Source organism: Branchiostoma floridae, chromosome 18 (assembly GCF_000003815.2).
Source record: "Branchiostoma floridae strain S238N-H82 chromosome 18, Bfl_VNyyK, whole genome shotgun sequence".
Classification (NCBI taxonomy): Eukaryota; Metazoa; Chordata; class Leptocardii; order Amphioxiformes; family Branchiostomatidae; genus Branchiostoma; species Branchiostoma floridae.
In genome coordinates, this window is record NC_049996.1 from 3,017,038 (window position 1) to 3,033,216 (window position 16,179).

The window sequence follows — 16,179 nt, forward strand, 5'->3', positions numbered from 1 at the left end:
CTGAAATATAATGAATAAAACCTCCAGATTCTGGATCAGTCAAAGACGAAAGATAGTAAATGCTATCTGAAAGGTATGACCGTTAACCAATTGTATGAGTAATTGTTGCGTACGTGAATGCATTTCATCGACGGTCGAATGAAACCATATATAGGCAATGAAAGTTGTATCGGGCTATTTTGCTTTTGATTTCAAATGATAATTCTAAAAAGGTCTTGGAAGATTACATACACACATTCGATTAGCATTAAATAGTTATTTAAGGAAACCCGTTTTCAGCCAACAAGACCACAAAAATGTAGACTTTTTGTTTTGTAAAAACACATAGCGAATCTTATCTTAAACGAAATACAAACATACATACATGCACATACGACATGTCCAAGCAATGTTACTTTGCTCGACTATTTCAGACACAGATGAATGCTCGTCCTCCCCATGTCAGAACAATGCAACATGTCACGATCATGTCAACTCCTACACGTGCGAGTGTGCTCCGGGTTGGCAAAACACACACTGCGAGGAAAGTAAGTCTTATCAAAGACAGAAATATAAACTCTTCAAGAGAAGAGCTGATTAACAATCACGCACAGTTATCTTTATTTGGTTTCCCTTTTGAAGCTTTGCTTTCATACTTCTTGCAATGAGAATGGATATCAAAGTTTTTGGTTGCCTTTGATGTATTACTGTTAGAAATAAAACGCTTCAGTTTTGACGCCTATGCAACAGTAAAGAAAACTGAAAAAAAATTGAGAAAAAACACGTACTCAAGTGTCAGGTGTTGACATTGCTTTAAAGGCTAAAATAAATGTATATGATAAACATTTTGTGTCTTGTGTGCGTTCATTCCATTATTGTTTATTCAAAAATATGAATTTGTCTCAAGGCACTATGCACCGTAACGAATTGTTTTGTATTTTTTTTCGTATAATATATTTTATAAATATTGAAGAAAAGTATAATGACCTTTTACGATGATGACCATATTTGATATATCACATAATGCATCACAATTATGATAAATTAATGCTGCAAATAATATTTTTCATTAGATACTTTTGAATGCGGCTCAAATCCATGTGAGAATGGCGCAACCTGCCACGATGAGGTGAACTACTACACCTGTGAATGTGCACCTGGATGGGAAGGTGTTCACTGTGAAATCAGTAAGTTACTCCCATAATTTGAATTATGATTCTAATAAGAATTTAGTCGTTTATGTAGACGCCTTTAGAAATAAATGTTGGACAAATGGCCCAAATAATAATCCAATTCCAAAATAAGAGAATTGGAATTTTAACCTACATACTCCTGAACCTCCTTTTTGTCACAATTTTAGACACAGACGAGTGTGCCTCCATTCCATGTCAGAACAACGCCACCTGCCATGATTTTGTGAACTACTACACCTGTGAATGCGGCCCTGGATGGGAGGGTGTTCACTGTGAAATCAGTGAGTTGTTGTTGCGACGAACTCTCCAAGTAGATGTACCAGTGGCCAATGGATATTGTTTTTGGCCCATTGGGACTATATTGGCACGGGTATACCTGCTTGGAGACTACTTGTGATTGTCATTGTGTTAATCAGTTACAAAATAAAATCCTCTTTTTTCAGGCTAATATTCTTCCATAATGTATCACGTTTTAGATATCTCAAGACACCAAGACAGGGTACACATTTATAGAATCTTTATAATTATTACCTTTAAGTTATTACCCCCAAAAGAAACAGATTATTCAATTTTGATAACTTTTCCCCTGGTACTTATACACAGACACCGATGAGTGTGCTTCCGGACCATGTGAGAACAACGCCACCTGTCATGACTGGGTGAACTACTACACTTGTGAGTGCGGACCTGGCTGGCATGGAGTTCATTGTGAAATAAGTAAGACAATCTACAACAAGTTCTAAAAAAATTATCAAGTTTTATATATTTTCTAGAGTCATGCTCCCATGTTGTAATGCGATGATAGGTAAACTCTTTTATGTCACGTCTGCACCTTTTTCTAGAAATATGCTTAATAGGATAATTGCAGCTTTAGAAACTAGAAAAAACGAACGGTATGCCAGAAGTATGAAGTATCAATTGAAACATAATTTGGACTGACAAAACAAAGATTGTGCCAAATATTCAATATAAATATGTTTTCATACAGACACTGACGAGTGTGCGTCCGGACCATGTGAGAACAACGCCACCTGCCATGACTGGGTGAACTACTACACGTGCGAATGCGGCCCTGGGTGGCACGGGATCCATTGTGAAATAAGTAAGCTCTTAGGTTCATGCATGTCTTTCATTGTTGAATAAGCTCATGGTGTTTCTTAATGAAACATATGTTCATATGAACGTATGTTCTTTATAAAAGAAGAGACAAATTGCTTTTTTTTTTCCAAAGACACCGACGAATGTGCCTCGGACCCCTGTCAGAACAACGCCACCTGCCATGACCACGTGAATTACTACACCTGCGAGTGTGGTCCTGGATGGGAGGGTGTCCATTGCGAGATCAGTACGTTTAACACTATATTTCTAGTTTTTTTTTAAACTTTTGAAATGACAAGTATTTTTATCATGTACTACTCATAAATGTATAATGCAAACGCGTTTCAAAACAGAAACGGGAAGCTTGTGCCAAATGGTCCAACTGGTTTAATGTCTTCTTAATATTGAAGGCCTATGGGACATTTTCATGACCTTTCGGTATCAAAAATTGGATCAACTATTTTCGTTCACTGTAATGTCATATACTTACATCTACCGGTAGTCTTTCCTCAATATCATGTTATCGTGATGTCATGTTGGTGAACATATTTGCATAGCATCGTTGCTCATGCATTGTCGGACAAAAACTTCTGTCAACCTCTAACGATTGTTAACAGTTTGAAGATGAGAAAAAAAGGCTTAAAACGGGAAAAAATCATGCTGTGTTTAATAAACGACGATCCATTGAAATGCAAACAGGGACACCGACATGGCGGTCAGCACCTGCTTACGTCATTTACATCATATGTAAAGTGAGTCAAAGCTCTATATCTTTGCAGATACTGATGAGTGTGAGTCCGGTCCATGTGAGAACGGCGCCACCTGCCACGACTGGGTGAACTACTACACCTGCGAGTGTGCACCCGGATGGGAAAGTGTTCATTGTGAAATCAGTAAGTGGCCAATGCGTTACACTCTATAGAGGCCTCAGGGACGTAAAATCACTAAACACTGTTGGCAATTATAATTATGATACGAAATTAATATTTCACGCTTTTCATATTTTCATATACTGTTACTGTAGTTTTATAGTATTACAGCGCTGTTTGACTGGGTCTCAAATGGTCTAGTAACGAACATGAATGCAATAAATACTGATTGAAGCTCTCAACTAACTACATACATAAACAAAGTATATTTTTGGCGACACCTCAGGGACGAGCCCAATCGTTACTGGCAAGTAACTATGACCTGCGTGTACCAATCCAGAGTGCATTTTGGCGACGCCTAAGGGGCGAGCCAAATGGTTGTATAGCTCGTAACTGTGAACACCTCTTACTATTTGACTACTGAGACTATCCTTTCATCTATGTGAACAGTATAGAGAAACCTAGTGATTGTTTTATGATGTATGGATGTCTTGACTGTATGACCAATGTGCTATTTGAGTTTGTACAAGCTTGGGTCCAGCAAAACTTTGAAAATGTACATGGATATTTGATGTGGTGATTTTTCGTATAAAGACATAAAGTATTCCAGAAACACATGATGGACATAGAGGTGTGCAAAAGGCAAAAAAGGTCAGGTGATTTCTTAAAATATTCACTATTTTCTTGCAAGGCTTGAAATCAAGACAAGGTTTACAGCTGTAAGATTTTTAAAGTGGTGAGACACGGGTGCAGTTACATGTCTTAGGCGGTTGGTAATCCATTTTAAGATTTCAAACGTCTTGGAAGACGTCTTACTCTCTGAAAATTAATACCATTTCTTTCCGAGTTTTTCCGTTTTTTTTTCAGTTATTTTCTCTCGAGATTTCATTACGGTTCTACTTGCTCTAATTTCCATAGATTTTTTTGAGATTGCTAGAAAAGATTTTAATTGCTTTTTATGATAAATAAAACTTTAAGATGGAAGACCAATCGCAGAATACATGTACAACAATGCCTCTTTTGTCAGTGATGCACACTGAACAAAGAAACATTAAATTTCACCGACTCAAGCTTGTCCATTATTTATCTACACTATGGGTACCTTGAGGCCTCACACGGAATTCGAACCAGCTTAAAACCCACATTTGCACATTGTTGCTTTTAAGAAATATAAAATTGTGCATGAAGTTGTTTTTTTTTCAGTGCTAGCAATGCTCCGATCTAATGGGTGCTTTCTCAGGGGCTGGTCACATGTTTTGGCCTACCCATATGACTGAATACCATGTAAATCATCTTCAATACTAATATTTACAGATACCGATGAATGCGGCTCGAATCCGTGTCAGAACAACGCCACTTGTAATGATTTCGTGAACTACTATACCTGTAGTTGTGGACCAGGATGGGAGGGTGTCCACTGCGAAATAAGTAAGATTTTTATTTTATTTTAAGGATTCAAATCCTAAATGTTTGTGATCTCATTTCTCAATATACATACATATCTCCAGAAATTGCAATAGTTAATGATTTCATAATATCATCATATCAGCAATTTTAGTATACTATATCAGCATCCTTGATATATTGACATAACCATGCATGAATTTTCAATACCATGAACATATACACAAGCACATACACATACACATACACATGCACATACACATACACATACACATACACATACACATACACATACACATACAAATACATCTACACATAAGAATCTTATATGTATAGTAATCCATCCCCTTTACCTTCCGTTGACAGACACAGACGAGTGTGCCTCTGATCCATGCCAGAACAACGCCACCTGTCACGACTGGGTGAACTACTACACGTGCGAGTGCGGGCCGGGCTGGGAAGGAATCCACTGTGAGATAGGTAAAGCAATCTTAATGCCATTCTAACCTAACGAATGTGTGCAATTCTGTGCAATACCAGTGAAATATCTGGTAGTAAGTTGTGGTATGAGTCCCTAAGTATTGTAAGCAGTTTGTGTAATATCTAGACATTGTAATTGCCCGAAAACCTTAAGTTTATTAGGACCACCACTAGTGAATAATGCATAATTATGACGCGCTATGCATACCCATAAGCCATAACAGTCATCAACATGAATGTGGACTTACACTGAAAGAGTATGTTAATCTTTTCTTGCATACAGCTACGCATTATCACCTAAAAGTTAATACAATGTTCTTGAAATGTCTTGTTTATAGATTCTGGGGAGTGTGGATCGGCCCCTTGTCAGAATGGAGCCACCTGTCATGATGACATCAACTTCTACACCTGTGAATGTGCACCTGGATGGGAGGGTGTCCACTGCGAGACAAGTAAGTATGTTGTTGGAGTTAATAGTCATTGGCATTGACTTAAAAGAAGTCCAAATGACTATACATACGGATTATGTCCTTTCAACGACCGTCTTGAGTACGCACCATTTGATATTTCATAGAGACATGCTGTAGCCAAAAGATATCTTTATTTGTACACTATGGCTAATGTATCTCCTGTATACGTAATTTCTGCATCACACTAGTTACCCCCCTCCCCAATATGCGCACACAATAACAACACATGACACTTGTCTGGGGGGAGAGCGCCGCCTGGTTCAGGTTCGCCAGAAAAAGTTTAATGAGAAACTTTGCCGAAAGAGCAGACCAAAATCAATGAAAAACTCTTCTGTCCAAATACTTCGTGCATATTTTGCACTTCACAATTTTACCAAACAGAACAGCATCAAACATTGCCGAAATTAACTACCAATTATACAAACACAGTTTAACTTTGACATTTGTGCATGGCATAATAAACTTACTTGATATTACAACTAGAACATCGTCTGATACAACAATACATTGAACAACATTTTCTGACTATGTTGTTTGCCGGCTACGCAACCCCTAAAAAAACCTTCCATTGTGTTTGAAGGCCAAAAAAATAGGGGACGTACACCAGAGCCCATTGCAAAACAACTTCCTTCTCTGGGTTTTCTTGCTAAATCACATTTGCAAAAAAAGAAGACACGGCAGTAGCTGTAGCAGTGGCGACCTCGAATGACTATCTCAGCTTGTCACTTCCTCTTATCCATTGTCTGCACTCGCACACCTGGATGCCACTCCCTCATTAGTCTTCACCTGTGTACAACACTTCACCTGCATAACATAACTGTGTTACTGCAGAAACGCAATTTCACGCTAATGACTACGTCAAACGCTAGAAATTGTGATTTTCTGCATCACACTAGTTACCCCCCTCCCCAATATGCGCACACAATAACAACACATGACACTTGTCTGGGGGGAGAGCGCCGCCTGGTTCAGGCGCCGCATATTTTCGAAAGTACAAAGACAGGGAAGTTTATTTCACGCACATTTAAATACCTAAAGCCATCAAAACTGCTAGCCTTTCATGTAGTAGATCTTTCAAATTTCCCATCTACCATGTCGTTTGAAGAGTATCAGGAATTCCAGCATTCGCAGCTTCCGTCGCCCCTCCTGCTCTGAGGGAACGTAAACCAAAACATGAAACGTCCTGTACCACAGTCTTCCACAAATCTACCCTCCCTGGCTCTAGTGTGGTTCCAACCATTCTTGCATTTACAGAGACCTCTGAAATTATAAAAATCATAAATCAAGTCAACTTCACCTAGTATAGTCTGCAGTACTAAATGTTCTCAGGAACAGGACACGTTGCTTTGTTTAATCTTGTTATCCTATCTCCATTGTTCAGTCTTGCTAGACTAAAAAGTTGTTACATAATATCTGAAAAGGTGCGTAATATCTTGACAATCTTGGATGTCTCGCTATATCTGAAAAACCATGCATAACAGATCAATATCAAAGTTAATATGCGAATTGTATTCAAGTCTTCCTTGTCTCCATGCAAGGTCATCAACTTATTCAGGAGTTCTGCTGTGATTACTTCTTTCTTCACCTTCTTTCCTAGTAAACGTTTGGCTGCTCCTAAAACATTTCAAACAACTTAAATGTCAGTGAAGGATTCTAAGCCTGCTTGTACATGCGCCCATCGAATTCCGTAGAAAGCCTTTTCTACTGCTGCTAGGTATGAAGTTTCTTGCATCACCTCCAACAAGTACAATGCAACATACAAAGAGTGTGGAAACACAAGTACTTCTGAAAATTTCTTTGCAAAAGTTCTCCACCTACTAAATGCAAGACTAAGTTGGTCAACAGTTCCAGGTGCTCTATCTGACATCACCACAGAGGCACAGACGTCACTTTGTCTGCCAGCGACTACAAGTGCGGATGTTCTACATTCTACAATTCTTTCCAAAATCCTTCTTTCAGCACATCTGAAAAAGAATAAAACAATATCTTAAATGTATATCAAACTGATATTTCTTTTTCACTTCATTTCATCTATTTACATGTTGAAAACATCATGGCATTAAATATATCTACCATTTACTTTCACTTGCCAACCTTTTCAACCAACTGTGAGATCCTTCTTCTCACAATATAGTCAAGAGACTTCAATGTAACGTCTCCCCACCATTGCCTATCAACTCAGGCTGGTACGCGTGGCCATGTGCCTTCAATATTACACTTTCCCACCATTGCCTATCAACTCAGGCTAGTAACGTGTTCAAATGCCTTAATACTACTTCTTCCCACCATTGCCTATCAATTCAGGCTGGTAACGTGGCCAAGTGCCTTCATTGTTACCTTTCCTACCATTGCCTATCAACTCAGGCTGGTAACGTGGCCAAGTGCCTTCAATGTTACCTTTCCTACCATTGCCTATCAACTCAGGCTGGTAACTTGGCCAAGTGCCTTCAATGTTACCTTTCCTACCATTGCCTATCAATTCAGGCTGGTAACGTGGCCAAGTGCCTTCAATGTTACTCTTTCCTACCATTGCCTATCAATTCAGGCTGGTAATATGGCCAAGTGCCTTCAATGTTACTTCTTCCCACCATTGCCTATCAATTCAGGCTGGTAACGTGGCCAAGTGCCGCAAAAAACAATTTCATAGCAAACATGCCTTCCTGTAATCATTCCAGGCCAAAACCTTCAAATTGAAATATTTTGTGTGGAAAATTTCTTCCATCTCTGTGGCCAAGCGCCCACAAATAATCAGTCAAAAAGACTTCAATATTGTTTTCTTACAATCACAGACTGAATTATCTACTCACATACGTCAAGTGCCTATTTATCCATACTTTCATACATAACATGCAATATATGCAGTACAAGAATGCACTCAGTCAATCTCTTGCTGATGAACAAAAAACGCTATATTGCTAATCCAATCTTCAAGTTTTACTTTTGTGGCATATTCCTGCCTCTGACGTACACCTTTTGGCAATTGGTTTCTCAAACACGTTGACAAAGGATATACGCAACGCCAAAATTCTAAACGGCACTGCCTATTCTCCAAACCAAGTGTTTTTGCTCACACCATTAATAAATGGTTTAATTACAGGCAAGTCTATCCAGATAATAACAATTTGTTCAAAATGTATCCCATCATGACACTGTATTGGCTAAATTGCAGCTGACCTCCAGAGGGGTACAATCAAAGTCCCCGTAGTTTTACAATCTCTGAGATGTTTCAGTACTCCAGGCAACAGCTTCACAGGAGGATTCAATCAATTATTCATTTTGCACCAAACAATTGGAAAAGCATCAACTCCGTATGTACCTGAGCACCAGGTCCTAGAATTGAACGTCTTTACCTTTGTATTTAAATGATTGGCAAATCTATCTATATCAAGAGGACTCCATTTCCTTTCCAAACATTGAAACAAACTATTTTGTAACACATAATCATCACGATAAATAACTTACTCAACTGATCAGCTTTCTCATTTCTACTTCTACGGATCCAGTCTATTTCTATTGTAATGGAATACAGTGCACAAATATCAAATATCTTCAAAACGATATCCTGCAGTTCTCTTTAACACTTCCAGTGTTTACTATATACAGTGCAGTTTAACTATCACAACACCATTACACGGTTTGCCCAACTAATTATTCCTTAATTGAATGCAGTACAGTAAAAATAGCCTACAGCTCTCTCCATATGGAGCTTTGCTGGCTTTCTTTGTGTGTCCAAAATCCCTGAACACATTGTTGTTCACATTCAAAAACAAAACCTCCATATCCAATACTAGAGGCATCTAATTGCATTGTCTTGCCATAATAACCACTACTATTTATGTCATTCAGTTCAAGTTAACGTTCATTCCAAAAACTTGACACAGACATTGCTCTGTCATCAAACTTGACAACACTGTTCTAACTCTGTCTGGATTCAATAACAAATTAACATCACCAACACAAATAGTCATGGAATAATCTGCCCTACTATAGAGGCCAACTTCCGTACAGGTACCACAACATTACCCTTGTTTATCTCGATACAGACTTCTTTCAAACAGCCTTTGAGTTTACAAATTCTTCTCTCAGTTGCCTGCAAAATATATCTAATTAGATCAATTATTGTTCCAAGCCAAACCATGACTTTCCGAGGCTTCCAAACACATTTTGTAGGCTAGGTAGCCAATCAAAGCAGAGTAGATTTGTACATACTTACAATTTGTACTTACTTTTTATTAGAATTACACATCTCATGATTTCTTGATTTTCCTAATCCATAATCTAAATACACAAACACGTTTTTCCTTCACTCCGCCATTTCTTTAATAATGGCTTCAACAATTTTGTGAACAGATAACGGGCGCTCAACACCCCAAATGTCAATACACAGAAAAAGAAATTATCTTATATCCTGCAAAATACCAACTAAAACCTAAAATTTTCTGTGCTGTGGAAAGATATCAATGTGGTGATATCCAGACTTCAAGTCAAAAGAAAACATATTCAATCTTTTGCAGCACTTGCGATACTAGTCTCAAATCGTCACATTTAAATGTTCATTTGTAAACAAAATAGTTCACATATCTCAAATCTAGAATAAGTGTTTTCTTTCCATTAGGCTGAATCGAAACCGATAAGGGATTACCAACATACGGTACATCAGAAACTTCTTCAATACAGCCTAACTAACAATTCAAATATAGCAATTTCAACAAACTCAGCATTCTTCTTAGCGCTGCATTGCTATCTTAAACAGCAGTAGCAGGTATATCTTCCAAAGGTATCTTATAACCTTCCTTTATCACATCTAATACCAATTCAGGAGCACCAATTTCATACCACTCATTCAAACATCTTCTTAGACGGTTCCTAACTGTCACTTTTTATTGACCCTCATACTCAAAATCTTTCAATAACATGAATTCTTCATGCGAAATTGCTCCAAGTACGTCGTTGAAATTACCATTTTCGAAAACTGAGGAATCTTGTCAAGTATCTAAATGTTCTGGCACAATAAAGTTACGGCATTTCAAGACAATTCTACATCACTATTAACTTTACAGTTTCTTCCCCGTTGAAACTTAGGACAAATGAGTCGCCAATGACCCTCTTCCCAGTAGGTAAAACAGTTACCTGGTTTAATTGAATTATCTCGGAAGTTTGACTTCACACTAACTGATTATTAATGTTTTGAGGCTTCCAGAAAGGACGATATTTTCGGCTTTTCATCTCTCTTTCTTCTTGTTGTTAGCTCTGTATTCTGCTTTAGCGATACGCTTTCATCATCTGTATCATCTGCAAGATCATTTTTTATGTATTCTTGGACCATAGACCACCCATTTTGTGATTTCTCAGCCAAGAGAACCAATTTTTGTCGATAAGCAATCAACTCCTCACCTTTATGTAACTCGTCCGCCGCTTTATTCACTATTCCTGCGACCAGCAGCTTCTTAGCTTCCGTCAGATTCTCCTCCAGGGTCTGGGTGAACTCCAAGTTCTCCTATTCTGCCATCCTGAACGCGTCTGATACAGCCACTTGCCGACAAAAAGAAGACACGGCAGTAGCTGTAGCAGTGGCGACCTCGAATGACTATCTCAGCTTGTCACTTCCTCTTATCCATTGTCTGCACTCGCACACCTGGATGCCACTCCCTCGTTAGTCTTCACCTGTGTACAACACTTCACCTGCATAACATAACTGTGTTACTGCAGAAACGCAATTTCACGCTAATGACTACGTCAAACGCTAGAAATTGTGATTTTGTAACAAATGTTAGATAAGAAATTTCAACGTAAAACTTCCGACACCTTCTTAGACGTACTGTCAGAAGGCTTTGCAGGAAATTAAGTTATTGGGCATATCAGTACCAGGTTGCCAACATTCTATAGCCTACCAAATTTCTCTAGCACTTTATTTGTCCAATTTGTACTGTGTTTTTCAATAGTGCAAGGATTCTGAACGGGGATAATATTAACAGATTTAGGCTGGGTTATAAATCAAGTAGCGACTTATGGACAGGGCTATTAACTGCAACTCGTTTTTTACATTCACATAGATACTGATGAGTGCGCGTCGAGTCCATGTCAAAACAACGCCACCTGCCACGACCGCGTGAACTACTACGAATGTGAATGTGGACCCGGCTGGGAAAGCACCCACTGTGAAATAAGTATGAAATTTTTATCAAAAATATTATAAATACCTACCGCAGATGTTTTTTTTTTGGTGTGAAGTCTACGATACAGAGCAAACAACATACTGCATGGCCCCCCAGTAGTATGTAATGACAAATTGCAATGTCGTAAATGATTTCCACATTTAGATTACATCAATGACCATTTCAATAAACCACAAATAACCAAGCACGATAGGATGATAGACCCAAGTTCTTTGGGCACGTGACTTCGTGGCCATGTGACTCCAATAGATGCTAAGGACATCGTCCGTTCATGCAAACAAAACTGATTATTAACAACAATACCTCAAAAGCTTTAGTAAAGTCGACAATGTTTATTTGGAATAGTTAGTTTGTTAGTGGTTAGTGGTTGGGCCGAATAGTGTCTCTTCGCAGTCAGGGGCTAAATTGCGAAGACCTTAAAATAAGCGGGTTTTGATCGCCACTGTCTGTAATAATAGACCTAGTAACCTCAATACGACAGGAACTGTCCCAGCTGCGGCCATAGGTTAAGAGCATTCAAAGGATTGACAAATGTACTGTTATCACAGATACTGACGAATGCGCGTCAGGACCATGTGAAAACAACGCCACCTGTCATGACTGGGTGAACTACTACACCTGCGAGTGTGCACCTGGATGGGAGAGTGTCCACTGCGAAATCAGTGAGTGGGCCAACTGTACTTTCTTCCCTTTTGGTCATAAGGCCATTGCTATAGATAGACATTTTCTCCCATTAGAGTATCACTGTGTCCCCTGTGTTCAAAGCAAGCTTCATAGCTCAAAAGCTTTTAGGCCTTTCATCTGTGGAATGCTTTTATGTGTTTAGAAAAGATTATTTCCTCATTCAAGGTACATTTTCTTTCCATAGACACAGATGAATGCGCGTCTATCCCATGTCAAAACAACGCTACGTGCAACGACTGGGTGAATCAGTACAACTGTACATGTCACCCCGGATGGGAGGGTGTCCATTGTGAGATAAGTATGTTGCATTTTACACATTTTTATGATATCATTTTCAAATCGTCTTGACATGCTTTCAAAATATCTTCAAAGTATCTTGAGATGTCATCGTCGTGACATTCTGATCATCTTATCTCTTCCATCTTGAGATTTTTTCAAAGTATCTTGTGATAGTTTAAACATAATAAAGATAAAGATAAATTTTTGGAACAAATCTCAAGATCCGTAAATAGTTTCATCAGGTTGGTAGATCAATTGAACAGTCTTCTTCGTTTCACAACCTCTTTTTATTCTTCTGCAGACGTTTCGGTGACTGTCTGTCACCTTCATCAGTGCAGAAGAATAAAAAGAGGTTGTGAAACGAAGAAGACTGTTCGAATCTCAAGATCCGTTGAACAAAGCTGCAAGACATGCACCCACTGGGTCATGATTCATTGTGTGACAAATTTTCCAAGTTTGTAGGTTCTACGCCTGCAAAAGGTTAGAAGCGAAAGTAAAAAAAATATACAAGGGGCCCCGCACTCAATTGTAGATGACGTAAGACATGTGTGAAATAGCTTGCAAATGCAGAAATAACTTTTGATTATTCTTTTTTGTCAGACACGGACGAATGTGCGTCAGACCCCTGCCAGAATAACGCCACCTGTCATGACGAAGTGAATCAGTACTGGTGTGAATGTGGACCTGGATGGAACGGAACCCATTGTGAAATCAGTATGTTAAGCCTATATTCATATAATTCAAACCATTGGAATTTGCACTCTATGTTGATGAATGTGAGGTGAAAATGATAAGAATGGCTTGGATTGAGGCATAGCTATGCAGTGGCAAAATGCTGACTTGATTGTTGTTTATCAGATAGATGCACATCATTTGACAAAGTTTTGCATCTGTTACACTACATTTTACAATCGCACGTCTCTAACCATATTCACTTTCAAACACACATAACAATTACCAGTTTTTAAGAGATTTTTTCCACTGTCATAGATTGACATGTAAGTTAATGCATTAGGTATTTTTCATGATTACAACGATTTGCTTTCTCGATGAACTAACACTGGTCTTGGCGATGAAACATGATTAAACAACTGCTTAATGTGACTTTTTTCAGATGTCGATGAGTGTGTGTCGGAGCCATGTCAGAACAACGCCACCTGCCATGACCACGTGAACTACTACACTTGCGAGTGTGTGGGAGGGTGGAAGGGCATCAACTGCGATGACAGTAGGTTTCTGAAGACCCAATGACAGAAAGACTTAATAAACAATAAACAATGATAAACAATAACAGATAAGGAGATGATTGAATGAGAAAATGGAGAAAAACAGCATGATTGTAATTAGTACGAGGATCTAGGAAGTAACAAAATAAATCTCTACTTTGCCTATAATAGCTTATAAAATTCTCATAACACAAAGGAATGTTTGACTAAATGACAGAAGGCAGCGTATGTAATTTCCAAGCAGATTTCTACTGGGACTGGCAATATCCCACCGGCTCCATTAGCCCCAATAGATATTGCTAACCCCAGTGAAGATTTGCTTGGAGATAATGTACAAATGAATGTGACCATATATATGTTGCCAATTGTAAATGCATTTCAATTCATGATATGAGATTAACGGTGTTTCAGCAATTTTTTTTTCAGATAAAGTCATGTATCTAAGTGAAAAATCAAACTGATTAATCTGCCATTTTTTTTTGCTCAGATAACGATGAGTGTGGGTCCAGCCCGTGCCAGAACAACGCCACCTGTCATGATCTTGTGGACGCCTACAGGTGCGAGTGCGGTCCGGGTTGGGCGGGCGTTCACTGTGAAATAGGTGAGGTTTTATGCAATGTTTCAATGTTATCATCATTATATTGGCCGACTACTCTCTATTCGAAGCCAGGGGCTGAATTGCGAGGAGCTTAGAATTGACAGAGCTAAATCGCATGTGTCTGTAGTTATGCAGTCTGTAATCATAACCAGCGGGTTACTACCCCATTATACGACAGAAGTTGAGGCCATTGGGCTGTAAAGTTATGGACGACTCGACTCGTTTTTGACCCATAGTATTTTTCCAAGTGTGGTTGGCCCTTCGAGGGCAAGACCAATGTGTTGACAATAGTTCTTTTATACAAAATAGCCATAGTCCTGTCTGCTTCCTTTGTAAAATATTAAATGATAAGATATTTCAAGCATTTTTTTATATTTTGGACAGGTTTTATTTTACGTTTTGATCTGCATCTGTCAGCAGCGACATCTATGATGCAGTGCATGTGAACCAATACAGGCGTATACCACTTGTGAGATCATCTTTCTTCTTAAACGATGCACATTAGATATATTTCTATAAAGCACTAGATATATATCGACCCTTTTTACAAGATACTTCAACTATCATTTCATTCTTTACAGATGTCTTTGAGTGTGGTTCAAACCCGTGTCAGAACAACGCCACCTGTCATGACTTCGTGAACTACTACACCTGTGAATGCGGATCGAGATGGTTGGGTGTTCACTGTGAGATCAGTAAGTGACGTTTTTAAATACAATCTGAAAAATACCAAATCTGCAGACAGGTACATGCTTGAGTTATCACCCATGTCATTTTCACACAAAGGTTTAAGTCTGTTTTGTAAAATGTATTTTCATAGATATCCCAAAAGCTTTGGAATACTAGTAAATCAGCTGTGAAAATGACAAGGGTGCTTTTTTGTGACTGCGATTTTTGCAGCAGTTTTTAAGCATTGATGTCTTGGTGTCTATACTATAACTCATGAGAAAAAAGGGTGAAAACAACAACTACACACATGCCTATGGCATCAGTTGGGTCCAGCATTATCTTGATGTATTGCGCATGAACAGAACTGTTTTGCTTCGCTGTTGAACATCTTTAGGCATTCCACATTGTTTCTTGTTTCTCCATGAAACTCTTGCTTCACGCTTCGACGATTTCTTGAACATTTCGTACACTCATGCTAATGGTCAAGTGTTGAAGCAACGTGTGTTCAAATGGGGGAATTTAAGAAACAAAGTGGATATAACGAATATTTGGGCATGGACATCCGGTACGGTAAAGTAGGGACTTCCGGCGTGAGGGAGGTAGGCTGGGGGTCAAAGGTAAGGTCTGACGTCATCCGATCTTCCTCCACCGGGTGTTGCATGCAGTTCTATCCATGCGCAATAGACCAATCCCGGCTGTCCATCAAAATTAGCCACTTATCATGATTAGCCAATAAGCGGTGAGAATGGGTTCAGGTGACTGCATGTTGGTTGGTTCTGCCATTTAATTGGTCAAAGTTTTGTATTGAACATTACTATAGGTTGACTTGATTTGTAGGGGCAACGGGATTGGTCTAAGTTTCACGCTTATAAGCACTCAGTAGTGCGCATATGTTGCTAACCATAAACGCATCTTTTCAAGCATTTCTGCACCAGCATTTCGAGGAAAACAGTCTGCAATTTTATACCTCGAAATCCTTTTTACCTTGAAAAGCTTTAATAATTTGCAATGTTTTCATGATTTCAATTTTTTCTATAAATTTTTCTAGTCTGTG

General features: G+C 38.7%; 1 protein-coding gene and 1 long non-coding RNA gene across 2 annotated transcripts in view; both read left to right on the top strand.

Annotated features, from left to right (window-relative positions):
• LOC118405983 (fibrillin-1-like) overlaps positions 1-16,179 on the top strand; it is a 75,127-nt gene that overhangs the window by 12,023 nt on the left and 46,925 nt on the right. The window contains exons 12-28 of the mRNA XM_035805837.1: positions 414-527; positions 1,053-1,166; positions 1,340-1,453; positions 1,776-1,847; positions 2,161-2,274; positions 2,404-2,517; positions 3,050-3,163; positions 4,454-4,567; positions 4,910-5,023; positions 5,362-5,475; positions 11,547-11,660; positions 12,218-12,331; positions 12,538-12,651; positions 13,233-13,346; positions 13,747-13,860; positions 14,346-14,459; positions 15,038-15,151. Of these exons, the coding sequence (XP_035661730.1) occupies positions 414-527; positions 1,053-1,166; positions 1,340-1,453; positions 1,776-1,847; positions 2,161-2,274; positions 2,404-2,517; positions 3,050-3,163; positions 4,454-4,567; positions 4,910-5,023; positions 5,362-5,475; positions 11,547-11,660; positions 12,218-12,331; positions 12,538-12,651; positions 13,233-13,346; positions 13,747-13,860; positions 14,346-14,459; positions 15,038-15,151 (1,896 nt within the window). The remainder of the gene's footprint in view (positions 1-413; positions 528-1,052; positions 1,167-1,339; positions 1,454-1,775; positions 1,848-2,160; positions 2,275-2,403; positions 2,518-3,049; positions 3,164-4,453; positions 4,568-4,909; positions 5,024-5,361; positions 5,476-11,546; positions 11,661-12,217; positions 12,332-12,537; positions 12,652-13,232; positions 13,347-13,746; positions 13,861-14,345; positions 14,460-15,037; positions 15,152-16,179) is intronic.
• On the top strand, positions 5,670-6,659 carry LOC118406125. Its single transcript, XR_004829982.1, has 2 exons — positions 5,670-5,757; positions 6,466-6,659. It is a non-coding gene; the product is annotated as an uncharacterized LOC118406125 (long non-coding RNA).